The sequence below is a fragment of the Pogoniulus pusillus genome, chromosome 43 (genome assembly GCF_015220805.1).
Source record: "Pogoniulus pusillus isolate bPogPus1 chromosome 43, bPogPus1.pri, whole genome shotgun sequence".
Taxonomy (NCBI): domain Eukaryota; kingdom Metazoa; phylum Chordata; class Aves; order Piciformes; family Lybiidae; genus Pogoniulus; species Pogoniulus pusillus.
The window spans coordinates 320566-341398 of record NC_087306.1 but is presented as its reverse complement, the minus strand read 5'-3'; the positions used below and the strand labels follow the sequence as shown (position 1 = coordinate 341398).

The window sequence follows — 20833 nt, the reverse complement described above, 5'->3', positions numbered from 1 at the left end:
TTTGTGCTGTGACCACTGAGCCTCAATGAGAGGAGACCTTTTATAGAGCTGCTGAAGCTGCCTCGGAGGGGCAGCAGCATGGAGCTGGCCTGGGTGCAACACCCATCGTGACTGGGAGTGGTGGACTCACCCCTGAGGATGAGTAGGAGAGCAGCAGCTCCTTGCAGCAGGAGCAATTAAGCTCCTGGGAATCTCCTCTGGCACAGGAAGCCTGAATGGTATTTGCAGAGGCAGCAGCATGCCCTGCCCCGGGGCTCCTGCTGCCAGTGCAGACCCAGGTCTGGGCTTCCAGAGGCCTCTCTTGCAGCCAGCTCCCTGCAGATGTGCTGCTGCCCCCCCAGGACTGAGGCCATGCCCCTGCTCAGCCTCCTCCCTGGCTCACACCCAGGGCTCCACTCAGCACTCCACAGCCTTCAGGTTGCCCTGAGATGTGCTGCAAGTTCCATCCCTGGTGAAGCTTCCTGGACCACCTGAGCAGGCTGAACCTGGCTGGATGCTGACAGAGGCATGGACTGGGCTGGGTTGGAAGAGACCTTCAAGAGCAGCCAGTTCCAAGCCCCCTGCCATGAGCTCCTCTCTTCCTCCTCCTTCTCTCCTCTTCTTCCCACCAGCCCAGGGGGCTCAAGGTGCTCATGGAATGAGTTGGGTTGGAAGGGACCTTGAAGATCAGCCAGTTCCAAGCTTTTGGCTTTGCCCATGGCAGGGGCTTGGCATTGGATGATCTTCAAATTGGCATTGGATGATCTTCAAGTTGGCATTGGATGGTCTTCAAGTTGGCACTGGATGATCTTCAACTTCTCACCAGCCCTCTTTACTCAAGGCCTCACCCAGCCTGGCCTTGAACACCCCCAGGGAGGAGGCAGCCACAGCCTCCCTGGGCAACCTGTGCCAGGCTCTGCCCTCCCTCACTGCCCAGAGCTTCTTCCTCATCTGCAGGCTCAAGCTCCAAGCCACTGCTCCTCGTCCTGCTGACTGCAGGGGGATGGTCAAGGTGAGCTCCAAGGGCCCCTTCCAGCCCAGTGCTGATCCTCTAAGTCCAGCCCCTGGTCAGAGCTGGCAGAGGTTACCCTCTGCCCTGTGATGCCCAGCAGGGCTGTGTGGCTGGGCATGGGGGGCTGGCTCCCCTGAGGAGGAGCAGGACCCCCTGCAGCCCTGGGGGGGTGCAGACCCTCCCTGCTTAGCTCAGGTGGCTGTGCAGGCAGCTGCCTGTGGGTGTCCTGCTGCTCACCGGTCCCAAGGCAGTCACCTGCCAGCAGGGCAATGGGCACAGCCCACCCAAGTGACTCTCAGCTGAGCTGCAAGTCACTTCCCATGCCAGCTCAGCTGCCCAGGCTGTGACTGGCAGCAGGAGAGGCCACGAGGAGCACCAGGAGCAGCCAAACTTCCTCTGGGTCCTGTGGTTTGACTTTCTCCATGAGTCAACTTCTTATCACAGGCTGTGCTCAGGGGACAGCAATGAGGCAGCAGCTGGGAGGGGAATCCTCTGAGGTCACTGCAGGGCTGCTCAGAGCTTTCTGTGCCCATTGCCACATGGAATACCTCTCCTGGCCTGTGCCAGGAGCAGTGTGGGCAGCAGGAGCAGGGAGGTTCTTGTGCCCCTGTGCTGGCACTGCTCAGGCCAGCCCTGGAGTGCTGTGCCCAGCTCTGGGCTCCTGCATTGCAGAGAGCTGCTGAGGGGCTGGCAGGTGCCCAGAGCAGGGCAGCAAGGCTGGGGAGGGGGCACAGCCCTGTGAGGAGAGGCTGAGGGAGCTGGGGGGGTGCATCCTGGCCCAGAGCAGGCTGAGGGCAGAGCTGATTGCTGCCTGCAGCTGCCTGCAGGGAGGTTGTGGCCAGCTGGGGTTGGGCTCTGCTGCCAGGCCCCCAGGGTCAGAAGCAGGGCACAGAGCCTGAAGCTGTGCCAGGGCAGGCTGAGGCTGGGTGTGAGGAGGAAGCTGCTGGCAGTGAAAGTGATTGGCACTGGCATGGGCTGCCCAGGGAGGTGGTGCAGTGCCCATGGCTGGGGGTGCTGAAGAGGAGGCTGCAGGGGGCACCTGGTGCCAGGGATGAGCTCATCAGAGGGGGGCAGGGGTAGGCTGGCTCTGGACTCGATGTTCTCAGGTCGTTTCCATTCTGCTTCATGCTGTGAGTCCCAGAGTGACAAATTCTTCCTGCTGATCACCAGGAGAGCTGAGGAGGATCAGAGCTGTGCAGCTGCTCAGCTCCACCAGCATCCAGCCCTGGCTGGGATGGAACCAGCCCAGGGGGACCTGCTCCTGCTACAGGCCTGTGGATTCTCTTGAGTTGGGCTTTGAGGCAAGGGAAAGGTCCCTGAGGAGCTCAGGGAGGAGATGGAACAGCAAAGCTGTGGAGCTCTGGGACAGCAGCAGGCAGGAACCTCCCAGGTGGTGAAGTGCTCCATGGGTGCCCCCAGCAAGAGCCAGCCCTGGCCCCTGTGGCCAGCACTGAGTGTGTCCAGCTTGGCCTGGGCCAGGAGCAGTGAGGCTCTGCTGTGGCAGCTCTGCTGCAGAAGTTGCTCCTTTGCTCCAAAGCTCCACAGCTCCCAGCTGGGAGCCTCCCTGTTGGCCCAGGCTGTTGTTCACTTCCTCCTGTTCCAGTCCAGGTGGATGCAGGCTCAGCTCCAGCCCCCAGACAAATCCTTGCCTCAACTCCAGCCCTGCCTGAGCCTCACCTCCACCTGCCTGACCTGCTGACCCTCGGATGGTTTGAGCACAGCAGCAGCTCTGCATCTCAGCACCCAACTCCCTGAACTCTCCTGACCTCAAAGCTCCCTTCCCCCCCAGCAGTTCTGTGAGTGGATCATGAGCTCAAGCTGAGCTCTTGGGACTTGATCTCAGAGGTCCCTTCCACAGTTCCATGGTTCCAGCTGACTCCAAAGCCACAGCACCAAAACAAGGAAGGCTCCAGAAGCCCAATCAGGCTCCACTTCAGCTTTCACCAGGTCACCACTTGCTGAGTGCTTCACTTTCCCCTGGCAATGCCTGCCCAAAATGTGAGCTTCTGCAGTCATCCTCTCTCTGTCCTGGCAGCAGCCACCTTCTGCCCACAAGCCAGCCCTGCCCTGCTGTGCCTGCCAGCCCAGAGCATCTCCCATGCCCCTTTGCCATGCCTGACTCAGGCAGGAAAGCAGCAGGAGGTGAGGGTGGGAAGAGGAAGCTAAGGCAGGGCTGTGGCACTGAGAAGTAGGAAGCTGCAAAACATCCTGGAGGAGATGCCAGGGGAGGCTCCAGGGCATCCAGCACCTCCCCTTTAATAAGTGAGGAATGCAAAGGAGCCTCCTCAGCCTGCAAGGACCTGGGAGGCTGAGCAGCTCAGCAGGAATGTGGAAGCTCCTCCTGCTCCAGAGAGAGGAACTCGGCAGAGGAGGAAGCCAAGAAAGACAAAGCAGGAGGTGGAAGAGGCCAAGAGTCACCTGGGGCAAGGTGCTGAGACCTCTCTGACTGCAGCCTCAGCACAGGCCTGCCACAGACCACAGAGGAGGCTGGGTGGGAAGGGACCTCCAAAGGGCTTTGTGATGGCTTGGATGCTCCCTGCCCCCCCCTTGGAAAGTCCCCCAGACTGGGGGGGCACAAGGCAGAGAGAGGCACAGAAATGCACCAGCGAGGAGGGGGCAGAGCCACAGCTCCCCCCTGACACCTGAGCCCCCCACGGGGGCTCCCAACCTCCCTCCCACCTCCCTCCCACCCCTCTACCCCACCCCAGGCTCTGTCTAAGGCTGAAGGTAGCTTGTGGGGGGGCGGCCGGGGGTTTGGGGAGCAGAGAGCAGGTTAGGGAGGGAGGGAAGTGCAGCCCCAGAGGCAGGGGGGCTCTGGGGGCTGTGTGCTTGCTCCTGCCCATCGCAGCGAGCCCCTGGCTGCAGCAGGCATCTCCTTTGCTTCCTTCCCACAGCTGGGCTCTAATTCTCCTCACCAAGCTGTGCCAGCCAGGCTCAACCCAGCACAGGCACCCCCAGGCCCCCCCCTGCCCTCAGCAGGGTCGTCCTCCACTGAGGTAGGCTGCTCTGAGCCTCGCTGGGCCTCTGCTGCAACAAGTCCTGGGATGGAGCCTCCAGCACCTCCCTGGGCGTCCTGTGCAGCGCTCCAGCACCCTGCCGGGGCAGAACTTGTTCCCCACATCCCACCCGAGTCCGCTCTCGGCTCAGACCATCCCCCCCAGCCCATTTCCCGCAGCCTGCCGACGCCTGGAGGCTCCTTCTGGTCCCTGCAGGGCGCTTGGCAGCTTCTGCATCCCGGCCGCAGCCTCCAGCTGCTCGAACCTCTCCTCCGCGCTCCGCGAACCACCAGAGTGCAGCAGCAGCCCACGGAAACAGCTCCGCAGCTGCCCCACGGAGCCTGGGAAGGCATCCCCGGGCCCAGGGGTTCGTGGATTGGCCACGGAACCGCAGAATCAGCCAGGGCTGGAAGGGACCCCAAGGAGCATCCAGTGCCAACCCCTGCCATGGCAGGGACAGCTCACACCAGGTCAGGCTGAGCAGAGCCTCACCCAGCCTGCCCTGGACCCCTCTGGAACTAGAAGTGTTTGGCAGCTCTGGGACTGGATGAGAGGAGATGGCCTCAGGTTGCACCACAGAAGCACAGAGCCAGGCAGGCTGGCAGAGAGCTCCAGGCTCACCCATGCCAACCTCTCCCCCAGCCCTGCCCAGCCAAGCAGACCATGGCACTCAGTGCCCCCAGCCAGCCTTGGCTTCAGCACCCCTAGGCATGGGCACTGCACCACCTCCCTGGGCAGCCCAGAATGCCATTGGCTCTGCTGCCCACCTGGGCACTCTGCTGCCTCCTCTTCAGCTCCTCTCTGCCAGCACCTCCAGGGCCCTCTCTGCCTGCCTGCTCTCAGCCACTCTGACCCCAGCCTGTAGCTACCTGGGGCTGCTGTGGCCCAGGTGCAGAGCCCTGCCCTGAGCCCTGTTCAATCTCATCCCCTTGGGCTCTGCCCACCCATGCAGCCTGGCAAGGTGCCCCTGCAGGGCTCTGCTACCCTCCAACAGCTTCACTCCCACTCCTAGCTTGGTGCCAGCTGCAAACTGCTGCTGGACTCAATCCCCTGGTCCAGATCATCAATAAAGAGATTGAACAGGACTGTGCCCAGCACTGACCCCTGGGGCACACCACCAGTGCCAGCTGCATGTGGCACCATTCACCACCAGGGGAGATTCACAGGGTCACAGACTCCATCAGTGCCAAACAGCACTTCTTGGGCAGACAACGAACCAGGAGAGGGAGGGAGAGGAGCACCGAGAGCAGGACTTGGCTGCTAGAGGCAGGAGAGGGCAAGCAGAGCTTTGCCTTCAGCCAGAGAGGTGCTGGAGAGCAGCAGAGGGGCAGAGCCCAGCCTGGCTGTGACCCAGTGACCAGCTCAGGGCAAGGGAGAGCAGAAGACCCAAGAGAAGTCTGTGTCTTGAGCACAGAGACCTTTAATTGCCCCTCCCAAGCTGTCCTCCTGCTGCAAATTCACCTCCTCTGTGCCCCTTCCATTACTCAGACCTTGGCAGGTGGAGCTTTGCCTGCACCCAACCATGGCAGTGCAAACACTGCTGAGGAGCACCAAGGGAGGGTCAGGCACAGCACCTGGGCCAGGCTGTGAGGCTGCCCAAACCTCTCAGTGTCCCTGCCCTGTCAGACCTTGGCAGATGAACCTCTTGCAGCACTCAGCCATGGCAGAGCAAACACTGCTGAGGAGCACCAAGGGAGGCTCAGGCACAGCACAGAGCAAGGCTGTGAGGCTGCTCCAAACCTCCTCTGCTGCTCTGAGGCTCTCCCCACCCCAGGGGCTTTGGGCTGCCAGTCAGGGAATGTTCCCAGAGCAGCTCAGGACAAGCAAAGCTGAGTTCACCCAGCCCAAGCAGCAACTGAAGACCTCCAAACCCTGTCCCCAAGTGCCATCTCCACAGGATTTTTGGACACCTGCCTGAGTGGGGACTCCACCACCTCCCTGCTCAGCCTATCCCAGTGCCTGACCAGGGCAAGGTCCTCTCTGGCCTCTTCAGAAGCCTAAATCCACCTCAGCCCGACCCTCAGCAGTGCCCCCAGGCCCTCCTCACTGCCCCAGGCACCTGCCTGACCCCCATGCAGCTGCTGCTGCAGCAAGCTGCTGTCTCATCCCCTTCCAGGAGGCCAGGGGAGGCTGCAGTGTGGCCCTGGCCCCCAGCTCAGGGCTCTCCAGCAGCAGAAGTGCTGTGAAGAGCAGCACAGAGCTCAGGTGCCCCCCAGGCTGCTCTGCTCCATGCCTGGGCTGGGCAGAGCTGCTGACAGCCTCAGCCCCAGCAAGTTGGTTCTTGAGCTGGGGTGGATGAATGAAGCAACTGAGGCTTGGGCTCTTTGATGTGGAGGTTGGCTGGAAGTGTCCCTGCTGGGGCCACTGAGGCAATCTGCTGCCCTCCAGGAGCTCAGGAGCAGCAGGCAGGAGGCCACTTGGGCAGGGAACTGCAGAGTCATAGAGGCACAGAATGGGTTGGGTGGGAAGGGACCCTCAGGGTCACCCAGTCCCAACCCCTTGCCATGCCCAGGGACACCTCCACCACCCCAGGTGGCTCAAGGCTTCATCCAAGCTGGCCTTGAGCACCTCCAGGGAGGAGGCAGCCACAACCTCCCTGGGCAACCTGTGCCAGCTTCTTCCCCCGCTTTGGTGGCAAGAATTAGGAGAAGGTTTTGAAGCAGCAGCCCAGGGAGGCTCTGGTGGGGAAAATGGGATCAAAACATGGAGCTGAGCTTCCAGGAGGAGGTTTGTGAGCTCCTGGCAGAGGCTTTATAGGTCTGGGAGCAGTCAGAGGCTCTCTTGGTGACTCAGCCTCGCGTCCACGAGAGTCGTAAAGCTGAGCCGCGGGGGGAGGCTGCACAGGGCAGGCTGCAAGGGGGCAGCACCGAGGAGGAACCACTCTTGAGTTGGCCTGGACACTGCCTCCCACTACTGCCCACCCTCGGGGGGCCACCAGCTGCTCATCTCCTGCCCCAGCAGCCTGGCAGCAGTGGGAGAGGAGAAGCTTCAGGGCTCGGTGTCCTGGGCAGGCAAACCGATACTGGGAGCTGAGCCCCAGGTAATTATGGCCTTTGTCTGGGGAGGTGACTGGCTGAGGACACCCACCCGAGATGGTGACAGCTCAGGCATGAAGAACGAGGTGGGGAGCTAAGGAAGCAGAGCTTAATTGAGCCATCAGGGCGAGACGTGGCCGGGGAGAGCCTGTCCAGCAGCTCTGAGTCACTGCCAGCTGCAGCCCAGGGCTGCCTGGGACAGAGCTCCCTGCGCGGAGGCAGCTCCCAGAGCAGCCTGATGGAGCTGCCCCAACAGAGAGCTGCAGCAGCAGCAGTGTGGGCAGCAGGGCCAGGGGGGATTCTGCCCCTCTGCTGAGACCCCACTTGCAGTCCTGCATCCAGCTCTGGAGCCCCTGGGACAGGAGGGCTGTGGAGATGCTGGGGAGGGTCCAGAGCAGGGCCAGGAGGATGCTGAGAGGCTGCAGCAGCTCTGCTGTGAGGAGAGACTGAAAGAGTTGGGGCTGTGCAGGCTGGAGCAGAGGAGGCCCCCAGGTGACCTTCTTGTGGCCTGCCAGGATCTGAAGGGGGCTCCAAAAAGGCTGGGGAGGGACTTTTGAGGCTGTCAGGGAGTGGCAGGAGTGGGGGGGATGGAGCAGAGCTGGAGGTGAGGAGGAAGTTGTTGAGCAGGAGAATGGAGAGAGGCTGGAATGGGTTGCCCAGGGAGGTAGCTGAGGCCCATCCCTGGAGTGTTTAAGGCCAGGCTGGGTGAGGCTGTGGGCAGCCTGAGCCAGGGTAGGATGTCCCTGGGCATGACAGGGGTTGGCACTGGTTGGTCCTTGTGGCCCCTTCCTGCCCTGACTGTTCTATGGTTCTAGGTTGCCCAGGGAGGTGGTGGAGGCTCTATCCTTGGTGATGCTCAAGGTGAGGCTGGCTCAGGGCTCTGAGCAACCTGCTCTGGTGGAGGATGTCCCTGCTGGGTGCAGGGGGCTTGGGCTGGGTGAGCTTTGGAGGTCCCTGCCAGCACTTCCCCCCTGCAGTGCTCCTCACCTCCGCAGGAGCTGCTCCTCTGCAGGGGCTTGAGGCTCTCTCCTCGGCGACAGACCAGATGCAGCTGAACAGCTCCAGACCTCCCCTGCCAGCTGCTGCCTCCCCCAGGGACATCTTTGGCCTTTTGGAGACTTAATGACCTGGTGAGGCTTTGCCAGGCCACCGAGGTGCTGATGGCAGCACAGCTCCTCCCCCAGCTGTGTGGGAGCACAACTGTCTAGGAAGGATGGCTCCAGTCCAGGGCTCTGCTCACCTCTGGTGTTCCACTCCCTGGAATTAGTGGCTACAGCCTGGGCAGCAACTGGGAGCTGAGCTGGGCTCCACCAGCAGCTGCTTGGCCCCACCAGGAGCTTCTGGGCTCCACCAGCAGCTGCTTGCCCCCACCAGGAGCTTCTGGGCTCCATCAGGAGCTGCTTGGCCCCACCAGGAGCTGTTTGGCTCTACCAGGAGCTTTTGTGCTCCAGCAGCATCTCCCTGGCTCCAGCAGCAGCTGCCTGGCTCCACCATCACCTGCCTGGCTGCAGGGCCCCTGCAGCAGCTGACCCTGGCACGTCCCTGCCGTCGCTGGCCCCAGGTGCCCAGGGCAGGGCTGCTGCAGCTGCTCTTTGTGCAATTCCCACGCAGGGGACAGCAATCACAGCTCTCCCGTGGGGGAAACATCCCCTCCCTCCCCAGGGGCAGGCTCCACAGCCTCTGCAGCGTCAGCAGCAGCTTTCTGCTGAGGTTGCTGCTGTGGAGGCAAAGTGACCTCCCTGGGCCTCTCCAGCCCTGGATCCGCAGCAGTGTCTGAGGTCAGGATGGGCTCCACCCTCTGATCCCCAGACAGGGCTCAGGGCATCTCCCTTGCAGCTATGGAAAGTGATCTTCAGTCTCGGGATGGGGCAAGCCAAGGCTGCAGATGTGACACCTGAACGGCCCTGGGGGCTCCCAGCTGGCTCCAGCAGCTGTGTCCCAACGCGGAGCTGTGGCTGCGGAGCCTGCAGGGGCCTTGGCTGGGTGCAGGCTTCCTCCAGGCTGCTCTGACTGCTGGACACGAGCAGGGTTATGACCTGAAGATGCAGTTGCACCTCTGAAGGTTGGAGAAGTGCTGCAGTGTGAGGCTGGATGAGATGAGATGAGATCCTCCTCCTCCTCCTCCTGCTCCTCTCCAGGGCAGCTGCTCTGGCCTCTGCAGGCCAAGATGAAAACCACCTCTGAGCCTGAGCCTGTTCCCTCTGCTCTCTGTAGAGATTTGTTCTGAGGGTGGCCAGAGCCTGGCCCAGGCTGCCCTGAGAGGTGGGAGCTGCCCCCTGGCTGGCACCACCCCAGGTCAGGTTGTCTGGGGCTGTGAGCAGCCTGCTCTGGTTGGGTCTGTCCCTGGTCATGGAGGAGACATCTTCACCCCAGACTCTTCTGGGGTGCAGTGGGTGAGGAGCTCAGAAACCTGATCCAGCTGCAGCTGTCCCAAGATGAGCTTTGAAGGTCCCCCCAGGGTGAGCCTGGGACCCTGCCCCCTCGCAGGGCTGTGCCAGGAGCAGAGCTGGGCAGAAGAGCTGCTCTGGTACCAGCCAGAGGATGCTGCCCAGAGAGCAGCCAGGCAGCTTCTGCCCTGCTGCCCAGATCCTGCCCTCAGCAGAGCCAAGGCTGAGGCTTGGGCTGGGTTTTCTCCCTGCTAGCAGCAGCTGAAACTCAGCAGCTCCCAGAGGCAACAGCAAGGCAGGGCCCTACCTGCCACGGGGTCAGGGAGGAAGCTGCAGGGAGAAAGTCAGGCTGCAGCAGAAGGAGATGGGGTCCAAGCTTCAGCTGCTGTGTCCTGCACTTGCCAAATGGTGGTGAAGTGAGGGAGCTACACCACAGCTGGAGGCAGCTGCCAGCCCTGGCAGCCCTGACCCCCAGCTGGTGCCAGGGACCAGCCCAGCCTGCTGCAGTGATTGCATCTGCAGAGCCTGCACTGATAGCAGCTGTGGTTGGATGGGGCAGACAGGGCCAAGACAGTCCCAGGACAGCCAGAGATGATGCAATGCCCTCGGTGTGGGGTGGGGGCAGCCCTGCTGCTGCCAAGAGCCCCAGCCAGAACCCAGGCAGCTGCCCAGCTGCACTGCTGGGACCCCCCCAAGCCCTGCCTCCAGCTCTCTGTCCCAGGCTTGTTGAGAGCTGCCCCTGCCCAAGGCAGGGACTGGCAGTAGATGAACTCTGAGGTCCAGCCTGAGCCACTCCAGCATTCTGGAATGATCACTGAGACACAGAATGGTTTGAGTTGGGAGGGACCTTTGAGCTCATAACAACAGAGATGGTAGCTGGGGCATGGTGGGACTCAGCTGGGACATGGTTGGGCCCAGCTGGGACATGGTTGGGCTCAGCTGGGACATGGTTGGGTCATGGCTGGGTCATGGTTGGGCTTAGCTGGGTCATGGTTGGGCTTACCTGGGACATGGTTGGGACTCATGGCTGAGGAGCAGGAGATAAGCCCAAATTAACCTCCTGAGCTCCTCCTGCAGCCCTCCTGAGCAGCAGAGCCCTTCCCTGGCACAAAGTGACTCACAGATGGGCTGAGGCTGACTCATGCTGGCTGCCACCACACCAGGACCCTCACCTCACCCTCACTCAGGGGGACACTGGCCCAGGTTGCCCATGGAGGCCCTGGGTGCCCCCTCCCTGGAGGTGCTCCAGGCCAGGCTGGCTTGAACACCTGATCCAGCAGGAGCCCATGCCCATGCCAGGGACTTGCAATTGGATGGTCTGGAAGGTCCCTTCCAGCCCAACCCACCCTAGGAACCTCCAGAGGGGGTCTGTAAGGGATGTGTTAACCTGAGGGTCCCCCTGGGACTGGCACAGGGAGTTCAGTGCCCACCTGGCTGGGTCAGGAAGGGGCTGGGGACTCTCTGCACCTCCTCACCTCTGCCTACGTGTGAGACAGGGCTGGGGAGGAAGCAGGGAGCAGCAGTTGTGAAAGAGTGAACTCATCAGCAGCAGCTCAGCCCCAGAGGCAGGGCCCTGGCACCATATAAAGCTTCTGCAATCTCCCTGCTCCATCATCCACTGCTCTTGGAGCTTCTCCCTGCTGCCTGCTTGGGTAAGTCAGAGAGCTCCAGTCCTGGGGGGGGGAACTAGGGATTATTGCTTGGGCTGCTTGCAGGCAGAGTCCTTCCAGCAGGGTTTGATTTGGTGCCTCTGAGGATGCAGAAGGCTCCTGGAAGGCTTTGGGGCAGCAGAAGCAGCCTTGGGAAGGCTCTGGCAGCAGAGATGAGGAAGATGCTGTTGGGTTGAGTGTAACTGCTGCTGCCTCCAGGGAAGGAGAAGCTCTGAGTGGGCTCCTCCAGCTCCTGCCAAGGCTATTTTTGGCCACTCAGATCCTCAAACCTTCCTTATTTCCCCTTCCCCCCAGGGATGCTGTGGCAAAAGGTGGGTTTGGGAGCCCGAGAGGCTGTGGGCAGCAGCAGGGTGGGCAAGCTCCTGGTGAGAGTCTCCTCCATGGCAAGGGCAATGCCCTCATGTGGCTGGAGAAGCTCCCAGGTCCTGCTGAGGGTGGCAGGAGCCAAGTGAGGGTGACCTGGAGGCTCTGGGGGGTGCCCAGGAGGGCACTGGGTTTGCTCTGGGGATGTGCTGAGAGCAGCAGGCAGCAGCAGGACCAACCTGGCCACTCTCAGAGGGCGATTTGTGCCCTGGGGAGGCTTCAGGAGGTCCTTTCCCACCTCCAGGCAGGCTGGGCAGGGACTGCTCCAGGGGACTCTGGTAACAGGAGGAGGGCAATGGCTTGAAACTGGAGCAGGGGAGGCTTGGGTTGGACACCAGGAGCGGGGAGAGACTGGCACAGGCTGCCCAGGGCTGTGGCTGAGGACTCAATCCTCCCTCCTGCAGCTCACATCCACTGCCTCTCATCCCAGCGCCACAAACCCTTCTAGAAGGTCCTTTTGGCCCAGGTCTGTGTTTTGCTGCCTTCTGTTCATCTTTTGCTGCCTTTTGCTCTTCCTTTGCTGCACCAAAGACTCTTCACTGCCTGTCTGCAGCGCTCCTGACCCCTGCTGCTGCTCTGCCTCCCCAGACCGTTACCAGAGCAGATCTGCTGCCTGCCAGCTCCTCGCTCCTCACTTCCCCCGGCCACAAATGAAAGGGACTTGACAGGTTGGGAAGAGAGAAGCAGCAGGAGGAAGAGCTCTGAAGTGCAAATCAGCTCCGAGTTCAAAGGAGTGGCTCTGCCCGGGTGAGACCTGCCAGGGCTGTCCCGCGGCAGAGCAGGAAGGGGAAGGAGATAAAGCGGAGTCAGAGCAGGAGCTGCGAGGCAGCAGGAGAAGGAAAGAGCCAAATCCTGCCAGAGCCAACCTGCCGAGGGCAAGCTGAGAGCAGCCTGCTCCTGGGCTGTGCTTGCTGCACCTCTGAGCCCTTGCACAGGATCACAGAGGTCAGGGGCTGGAAGGTACCCAAAGGGCTCATCCAGCCCAAGCCCTGCCAGAGCAGGACCCCCCAGGCTGGCTCAGGGCACACAGGAACACATCCAGACAGGGCTGGGGAGGCTCCAGGCAAGGAGACTCCACAACCTCGCTGGGCAGCCTGTGCCAGGGCTTGGGACCTTACAGCAAAGAACTTCCCCTTGTGCTGAGCTGGAACCTCCTGAGGTGCAGCTTCCATCCACTGCTCCCTGTGCTGAGCTGCAGCTTCCATCCACTGCTCCTTGTCCTACCCCAGGGAGCAGTGAGCAGAGCCTCTCCCCCCCTCCTGACCCCCACCCCTCAGATAGTTATGAGCATTGATTCAATCCCCTCTCAGTCTTCTCTTCTCCAGACTCTCAGCCCCAGGGCCCTCAGCCTCTCCTCACCAGGCAGCTCCAGTCCCCTCATCATCCTCACAGCCCTCCCTTGGACTCTCTCCAGCAGTTCCTGTCCCTCTTCAGCTGGGGAGCCCCAGACTGAAGGCAGAGCTCAAGAGGAGCTCTCAGCAGGGCAGAGCAGAGGGCAGGAGAAGCTCCCTGGATCTGCTGGGCACACTCTGCTCGATGCCCCCCAGGCCCCCATTGGCCTCTTGCCCTGGTGCAGCTCAGCACAGTCACTCTCTGCCATCTCTTCCAGGTCTCTCCTGTGCCCCTGCGAAGATGTCTCTGAACCAGATGCAGCTCAAGCAGGAGCTGTCCCTGCCCCCGGGCCTCGGCAAGGCCATCCCAGGGCAGAGCCAGGAGCCGGCGCCGTGCCCGCAGCAGCAAGGCCAAGCTCAGGTCTCAACACCTTGCCCAGAGCCAGTGCCAGTGGTAGTGGTGTGCCCAGAGAAGCCAGAGCCACTGCCAGCAGCAGCCCTGGAACCAGGCACCGGCGAGCAGCAGCAGCAGCAGCAGCAGCAGCAGTGCAAACTGCCCCCAAGCCTCCTGCCCGGGCCGGGCCCCGAAGAGAAATCAGAGTGCAAGGAGGTGCCCGTGCCAGCCCCTGGCAGCTGCTCTGAACCAGCTCCCTCTGTGCTGCAGAAGCAGGAATGCAAGGAGGTGCCTGTGCCAGTCCCTGTCCAGCGCCCTGAGCCTGCAGCGTGCGCCCAGGAGAAGCAGCAGTGCAAGGAGGTGCCTGTGCCCACCCCATGCCCCCAGGAGAAGCAGCAGTGCAAGGAGGTGCCTGTGCCCACCCCATGCCCCCAGGAGAAGCAGCAGTGCAAGGAGGTGCCTGTGCCCACCCCATGCCCCCAGGAGAAGCAGCAGTGCAAGGAGGTGCCTGTGCCCACCCCATGCCCCCAGGAGAAGCAGCAGTGCAAGGAGGTGCCTGTGCCCACCCCATGCCCTCAGGAGAAACAAGAGTGCAAGGAGGTGCCTGTGCCCACCCCATGCCCTCAGGAGAAGCAAGAGTGCAAGGAGGTGCCTGTGCCCACCCCATGTCCCCAGGAGAAGCAGCAGTGCAAGGAGATCCCTGTGCCAGTCCCTGTTGTATGCCCTGAACCTGCACCATGCCCCCAGGAGAAGCAGCAGTGCAAGGAGCTGCCTGTGCCCACACCCTGTGCCCAGGAGAAGCAGCAGTGCAAGGAGATCCCTGTGCCCACCCCATGCCCTCAGGAGAAGCATCAGTGCAAGGAGGTCCCCGTGCCCACCCCATGCCCCCAGGAGAAGCAGGAGGGCAAGGAGATCCCTGTGCCAGTTCCTGTTCAATGCCCTGAGCCTGCTCCATGCCCTCAGCAGCAGCAGGAGTGCAAGGAGGCTGTGCCAGAGCAGTGCCCACCCCTGGAGCAGCAGCTGCAGCAGCTCAGCCAGTGGCCACCCATGCAGAAGTAGCTGCAGCTGAGCAGGGAAGCCCTGCAGAGAGGTTGGCAGCCCCAGAGCTGCTGCCAGGCAGAGGTCACTTCCCAGCCTCCTTTCCATGCCACTGCAGGCTTCTGCCACCAGCACAACCCCCAGCTGCCCACCCACACCCCGCCCGTGCCCCACTGCCCCCACACTCAGCCCCTCACCAGCTGGCACCTGGGCACCTTCTCTAGATGCTTCCAGCAGGGGTGTAGGGACCTGCCTCCAGCTGCCCCAGTTCCTGCCTTCTGCCGCCCACCCTTTTGGCCCTCAGCGGCCCAGAGAGAGAGGCAAGAGCATGATGGCACCCAGGGGCTGTTGGGCAACCCAACCCAACCTAACCCAACCCAACCCAACTCAACTCAACCCAACCCAACCCAACTCAACTCAACTGAACCCAACCCAACCCAACTGAACCCAACCCAACCCAACTCAACTCAATCCAACTCAACTCAACTGAACCCAACCCAACTCAACTCAATCCAACTCAACTCAACTGAACCCAACCCAATCCAACTTAACCCAACCCAACTCAACTCAACCCAACCTAACCCAACCCAACCCAACCTAACCCAGCTCAACTCAAATGAACCCAATCCAACTTAACCCAACCCAACCCAACCCAACCCAACTCAACTCAACCCAACCCAACTCAACTCAGCCCAACTCAACTCAACCCAACCCAACCCAAGTGTAGGTAGGGTCCAAGGTCATGCAGAGCTTCAGGTTGCCTCTTGCTGTTCACAGCTCCCTCCCTGCCCCCACCCCCAGCCCAGTGCCAGCTCCCAGCTCCCATTCAGGCCTGGCATTATGGGATTTGAGGCTTGTGACTCATCCCAGAATGGGTTGGGTTGGAAGGGACCTTCCAAGAGCAGCCAGGTCCAAACCTGTGCCATGGGCAGGGACAGCTCCCACCAGCTCAGGCTGCTCATAGAATGGGTTGGGTTGGGAGGGGCCCTGAAGATCAGCCAGATCCAAGGCTTTGCCCATGGCAGGGGGCTTGGGGCTGACTGACCTCCAAGTTGGACCTTGGAGGAGCCTCCCCTGGGTGCTGAGTCCTGTGGGCTGCAGGAAATAAAAGGTTTTGCACAGGAGTTGTCAGCTCTCATTGCCTGCTCAGCAGCCTGGAGCCCAGCCCCTGCCCAGCACTGCCAGGGCCACTGCCAGGCCATGGCCCTCACTCAGCACCACAGCTCCAGGGCTTGGAAACCCCTCCAGGGGTGGGCATTCAGTCACCTCCCTGAGCAGCCTGGGTCAGGCCTGGGGAACTCTTCCAGTCAAGTTTCTTCTCATGGCCAACCTGAACCTCCCCTGGGGCATCCTGAGGCCATTTCCTCTTGGCCTCTGCCTTGTCCTTGGCACCAGAGCCCAACCCCAGCCTGGCTCCAGCCTCCTCTCAGGCAGCTGTGGAGAACCAGGAGGTCTCCCCTCAACCTCCTCTTCCCCAGGCTGAGCACCCTTCAGGTCCCTCAGCTGCCCCTCCCCAGCCCTCCCCTCCAGTAGATTCCTCCTCAGGCTCCCTGGGGTGGGGGAAAATCTCCAGCTGAGGCTTCTGGAAGAGCTGCAGCAGATCCCAGCCAGGGCTGTGAAATGAGCTCACCTCAGGTGTGGCTCCCTTCTGCCAGACAGGAGGGAGGAGGCAGCAGCCCCAGAGCTGTCTCAGCCCCAGCCTGGAGCCTTTTCCACCCCCTGCTGCTGTTGCCTCTGTCTGGTGCTTGGCTCTAATTGTTTTAGGCTGAGCTCAGGCCCAGGATTATTCCTGGCCCTGGGAATCCACAGGAAAAGCAACTTTGGACACCGAGTCCTGGAGGCTTCTCCTGCCCTGCTGCTGCCAGGGGTGGGCAGGGGCTCAGCTGGCAGGGCTCAGGTGGTTCTGGGGGGTTCAAAGCTGGTGAATGAGGACCAAAAAGCTGAAGTGGGAGCCTGGGGCTGGGGACCCTCTGTAGGTGCCCAGGTAGAGAGCAAAGAGACCTCCCTCAGCCTCCTCTTCCCCAGCCTCACCACCCCCAGCTGCTCCTCACCAGCCTCTTCTCCAGGCCCTTCCCTTGCCCTTCTCTGTGCCCTCTCCCATCCCCCCCCTGCCATGTCCTTCTTGGGGGGGTGCAGCCTGGCACAGAGGAGGCTCAGGGCAGAGCTGATTGCTGCCTGCAGCTGCCTGCAGGGAGGCTGTGCCCAGCTGGGGTTGGGCTCTGCTGCCAGGCAGCCAGGGCCAGAAGAAGGGCACAGAGCCTGAAGCTGTGCCAGGGCAGGCTGAGGCTGGCTGTGAGGAGGAAGCTGTTGGCAGAGAGAGTGATTGGCACTGGCATGGGCTGCCCAGGGAGGTGGTGCAGTGCCCATGGCTGAAGCCAAGGCTGGCTGGGGGCACTGAGTGCCATGGTCTGGTTGGTTGGGCAGGGCTGGGGGAGAGGTTGGCATGGGTGAGCCTGGAGCTCTCTGCCAGCCTGCCTGGCTCTGGGATTCTGGGATTTTATGTCCTCTGCCAGTGGGTTGGGATCATTCCCTGCCCTCTGCCAATGGATTTGGATCATTCTGTGCCCTCTGCCAATGGATTGGGATCATTCCTTGCCCTCTGCCAGTGGGTTGGGATCATTCCCTGCCCTCTGCCAATGGATTGGGATCATTCCTTGCCCTCTGCCAGTGGGTTGGGATCATTCCCTGCCCTCCTCCCATGAGCAAGGACTATTCCCTGCCCTCTTTGCTTTAGACACTTCGTGCTCCAGCTCTGCCTGCTCATCGCATCAGGAGCTGTGAGTTCCTGGGGGTCTCTCTGGAACAGAGACCTGAACCAAACCCAATCCCTTGGGAAGCCTTGAAGGCAAAGGTGGAGAAGTGGGGGGGGGGCTTAGGTGGCTCCAGGTAATCCTCTGGCTGAGACAAGGACACAAAAGAGGCTTTGGGAGGTGGCTGAGAGGTGATGGAGGCCTCGGGGAGGTCAGACTGGACCTTGGAGGTCTCTTCCAGCCTGAGTGTTGCTGTGGCAGGAGGAAGGAGCAGAACCAAAGCAGCAGGAGGCTTGGGAAGAGGCTCCCCAGAGCTTTATTGCAGCGTGGCCCAGATGGAAGAGCAGAGGAGAGAGGAGCAGAGGAGGGAGATTGGCTCCACAGTGGCTTTTTATAGCAGGGGAGGAGGAAGCCCAGGCTGAGAAGCTTCACCTCTTCAGGAGCCATCTCTGCCTGCCAGGGCACAGAGCAGCCTGCAGGCTTCTGGCTGCTCTGCAGGAGCCAGGAGGAGAGCCTGGGCACCAGCACTGGCACCTTCCATGGCACCTGGTGAGCACTGCTGGTGGTGCTACTTCTGCTTGGAGCATTGCTGCTGCTGCTGCTGCTGCTGCTGCTGCTGCTGCTGCTGCTGCTGCTGCTGCTGCTGCTGCTGCTGCTGGGGGATGCTCTTCACAGCACTCTTGGCCTGCCCCTTGGGGGCCTGGCACTGCTGCACAGCCTTTGGGGCACACTTCTCCTGGCACTGGGGAGGGAGCTGCTGCTGCTGCTTCTGCTGGTGGGAGGACATCTCCGAGCCTGGAAGGGAAGCAAGGAGCAGGGCAGAGAGCTGGAGCCTCGCAGGCTCTGCTCCTGCCTGGCTGCCAGCTCCAGGCAGTTCTTCAGCTGGGGCATGGAAGCAGCAGGGAGGAGTTTGCAGACTCAACCTCACCAGCAACAACCCAGCCCCAGGAAGTTCCCTGCCTGGTAAGGCTTGAGGCTGCTGCTGACCCCAGCTGGCTCCAGCTGCCCCAGGTTGCTTTCCTGGGCTGCCAGCTCAGGTGGGCACAGCTACAAAGCACAGAGGAGCTCAAGGGGTAAGCAGCCTGGAGCCAAAGTGGTGACCCCAGCAGGGCAAAGGCTGCAGAGGTGGAGGGGAGGGCAGCAGCCAGGAGGGTTTTCAGAGGAGCAAAACCTCTTTGGCTGGAGAAGACCTCTGGGATCTTCCAACCCAAGCTCTGAGTTTCCCTGGGCTGGAGCTCAGCCACGGCCTCAGCACCACAGCTCTGCAGCTCTGAGACCCCTGCAGGCACTCAGCCACCTCCCTGGGCAGCCTGGGCCAGGCTTGCAGAGCCCTTCCAGGGCAGAAGTTTCTTCTGCTGTCCAACCTCGACCTCCCCTGGGGCAACCTGAGGCCATTTCCTCTCCTCCCTGGCAGCAGAGCCCAACCCCACCCTGCTCCAGCCTCCTCTCAGGGATCTGCCCAGAACCTCCTTCCCCTCTGCTCCAAACCTTCCAGCTCTGCCAAGCTAAGAAACAGCACAAATGGGAATGAGCCTTCAAGGGGAGCCTCAAAGCAAAGCTCCTCAAAGCAAGGCAGGAGGAGCAGAAGGCTGCTGACAGCTCAGCACTGCTGGGGGAGTGCAGCTGGCTGGGAGAGGAACCCAAACCTTTGGTACTCAGAGTCCAGCAGCAGCCACAGGCTCCCTGAGGGGCTGGAAAGCCTCAGGGCAGGAGGTGCTGAGGTCTCCTCCTGCCTGCTGGTGGCAAAGGGGACACAAAGAAGTGAAGCTCAGAGCCCTGCAGAGTCAGGAGGCTCCAGCGAGCAGCCCCCAGGTGCAAACAAGCTGCTGGTGGGTGCCAGCCGTTGGCAGCTGGCACTGGAGAGGGAGCCACAAGGGCTCTCTGAGGGCTGGCAGAGCTCTGCTGGTCCAGGGAGGACACTCTCAGGAGCCTCAGAAACCAACAAGAGCCACCCAGAGCCCCAGAAACCTCCCCCCGGGGGCTGAGCAGGCACAGCACTCACCTGGTGTCTGCTGCTGCTGCAGGGAGGCAGGAAGGAGCCACTCAGGTGCTGAGCCTCCTGGTGAGAGGCTTTTATAGGCCTCCAGAGGCAGCCCAGGCAGCTGATGACATCAGATCAGCTCAGTGCCCAAACCTTTCACAACCAGAACCTGCTCCACTGACACCTCCGTGCAGCTGGACCTCAGTCAAGGGCTGAGCTGCCTCTTGCAGCTGTCTGGCCTGCAGGGCACACCCAGGCTGCTGATCCTGCCTGCTCCCTGAGCTAACCCCTCCTGGCCTGGCCCTGGGCAAGGATCCCACCCTGAGCCCATCACTGATCCCACCCTGAGCTCACCTCTGATCCCATCCTGAGCTCACCTCTGATCCCACCCTGAGCCCATCACTGATCCCATCCTGAGCCCATCACTGATCCCATCCTGAGCTCACCTCTGATCCCACCCTGAGTCCTTCACTGATCCCATCCTGAGCTCACCTCTGATCCCATCCTGAGCTCACCTCTCTGGGCCCATGGGATGGGTTGGGTTGGAAGAGACCTTCAAGATCAGTCAGCTCCAATCCCCTTGGCACAGGCAGGGACACCTCCAGCTGTCCCAAGGGGCTCAAGGGGCTCATGGAATGAGTTGGGTTGGAAGGGAGCTTCAAAAGCAGCCAGTTCCAAGCCTCCTGCCATGGGCTTCTGTCTTCCTCCTCCTCTCCTCCTCTTCCCTCCAGCCCAAGGTGCTCATAGATGAGTTGGGTTGGAAGGGACCTTTAAGATCATCCCTCCAGTCCCATGGCTTTGCCCATGGCAGGGCCTTTGCACTGGTTGGAACTGGCTGAGCCTCAACCTTCCACCAGAGGAGGTTGCCCAAGGTCTCACCCAACCTGGCCTTGGACCCCTCCAGGCAGGGACCATCCACAACCTCCCTGGGCAACCTGTTCCAGGTACTCCTCATCCTCACTGAGGCATCTCCACAAAGCACAGAGCTGGCTGGCTGAGGCTAGGCCCAGATCCATGCTCCAGAATCATTTTGGTCCCCTTGAAACTTTCCCAAGGAAGGATAAAGAGGAAAAACTTCAACTGAGACTGTCCTGAGCTCTAATGGAAGAGGCAGTTTGGAGGTGTCCTCAGAGCTATGCCCTGTGGGGTCACATTCAGCCCTGGGGACTGCAGCTCAGCTTCCCTCACAGAGGTGTGATGCATGGAGAGGTGATGGAGAGGGCAGGAGAGGCTAATGGGAGCATCCTCCCAGCCCTGAGCATCCCTCACTCGTGGCTGCCTGAGCAGCAGCTCCAGGGAGGTTCTCTCCCTCTGCTGTGCCCTGGGCAGGGCTCCTCTGGAGGACCTAGGCCAGGGCTTGGGGACTGAGAGCTGCTGGAGAGAGCCCAGGGGGGGCTGTGGGGGTCCTGAGGGGCCTGGAGCAGCTCTCTGAGGAGTAGAGGCTGAGCCCTGGGGCTGAGAGCCTGCAGGAGAGCAGCCCCAGAGGGCATCTGGGCAGTGCCCAACAGCTAAAGGGTGTGGGGGGGCTCAGTGCTTGGACTGGCATCTGCTGAGTAGTGCCAAGGGCCAGGGCAAGGGACACAAACTGGAGCAGGCTGCCTGGAGAGGCTGTGGAGTCTCCTTGTCCTGAGAGCTTCCAACCCCAGGCTGGGCACTGTGCCCCTGGGCAAGCTGCTGTGGGTGCCCTGCTGGGGCAGGGAGGGTGCAGGAGGTGATCTCCAGAGCTCCCTCCCCACCTCAGCTGTCCTCTGGGGTCCTGTGGCACAGAGCAAAAGCCACCAAGCTGCTGTGGAGCTGGAAGGGACTCCTGGCCACAGGCACTCAGGGCTGGGCTGCGTCAGGGCTCCTGCAGCCTCCTCTCCTGCGGGCACAGAACCTCGGGGAGCAGACCCAGGCC

The 20833-nt window shown here is 61.7% G+C and overlaps 1 protein-coding gene across 1 annotated transcript; it reads left to right on the top strand.

The window, feature by feature from the left end:
- Nucleotides 1-11011: 11011 nt before the first annotated feature.
- On the top strand, nt 11012-14226 carry LOC135192640 (keratinocyte proline-rich protein-like). The gene is made up of 2 exons (XM_064175910.1): nt 11012-11061; nt 13052-14226. Exon 2 carries the CDS (start codon nt 13075-13077, stop codon nt 14224-14226), a length of 1152 nt encoding a protein of 383 aa, XP_064031980.1. The 5' UTR covers nt 11012-11061; nt 13052-13074.
- The last annotated feature ends 6607 nt before the right edge of the window (nt 14227-20833 follow it).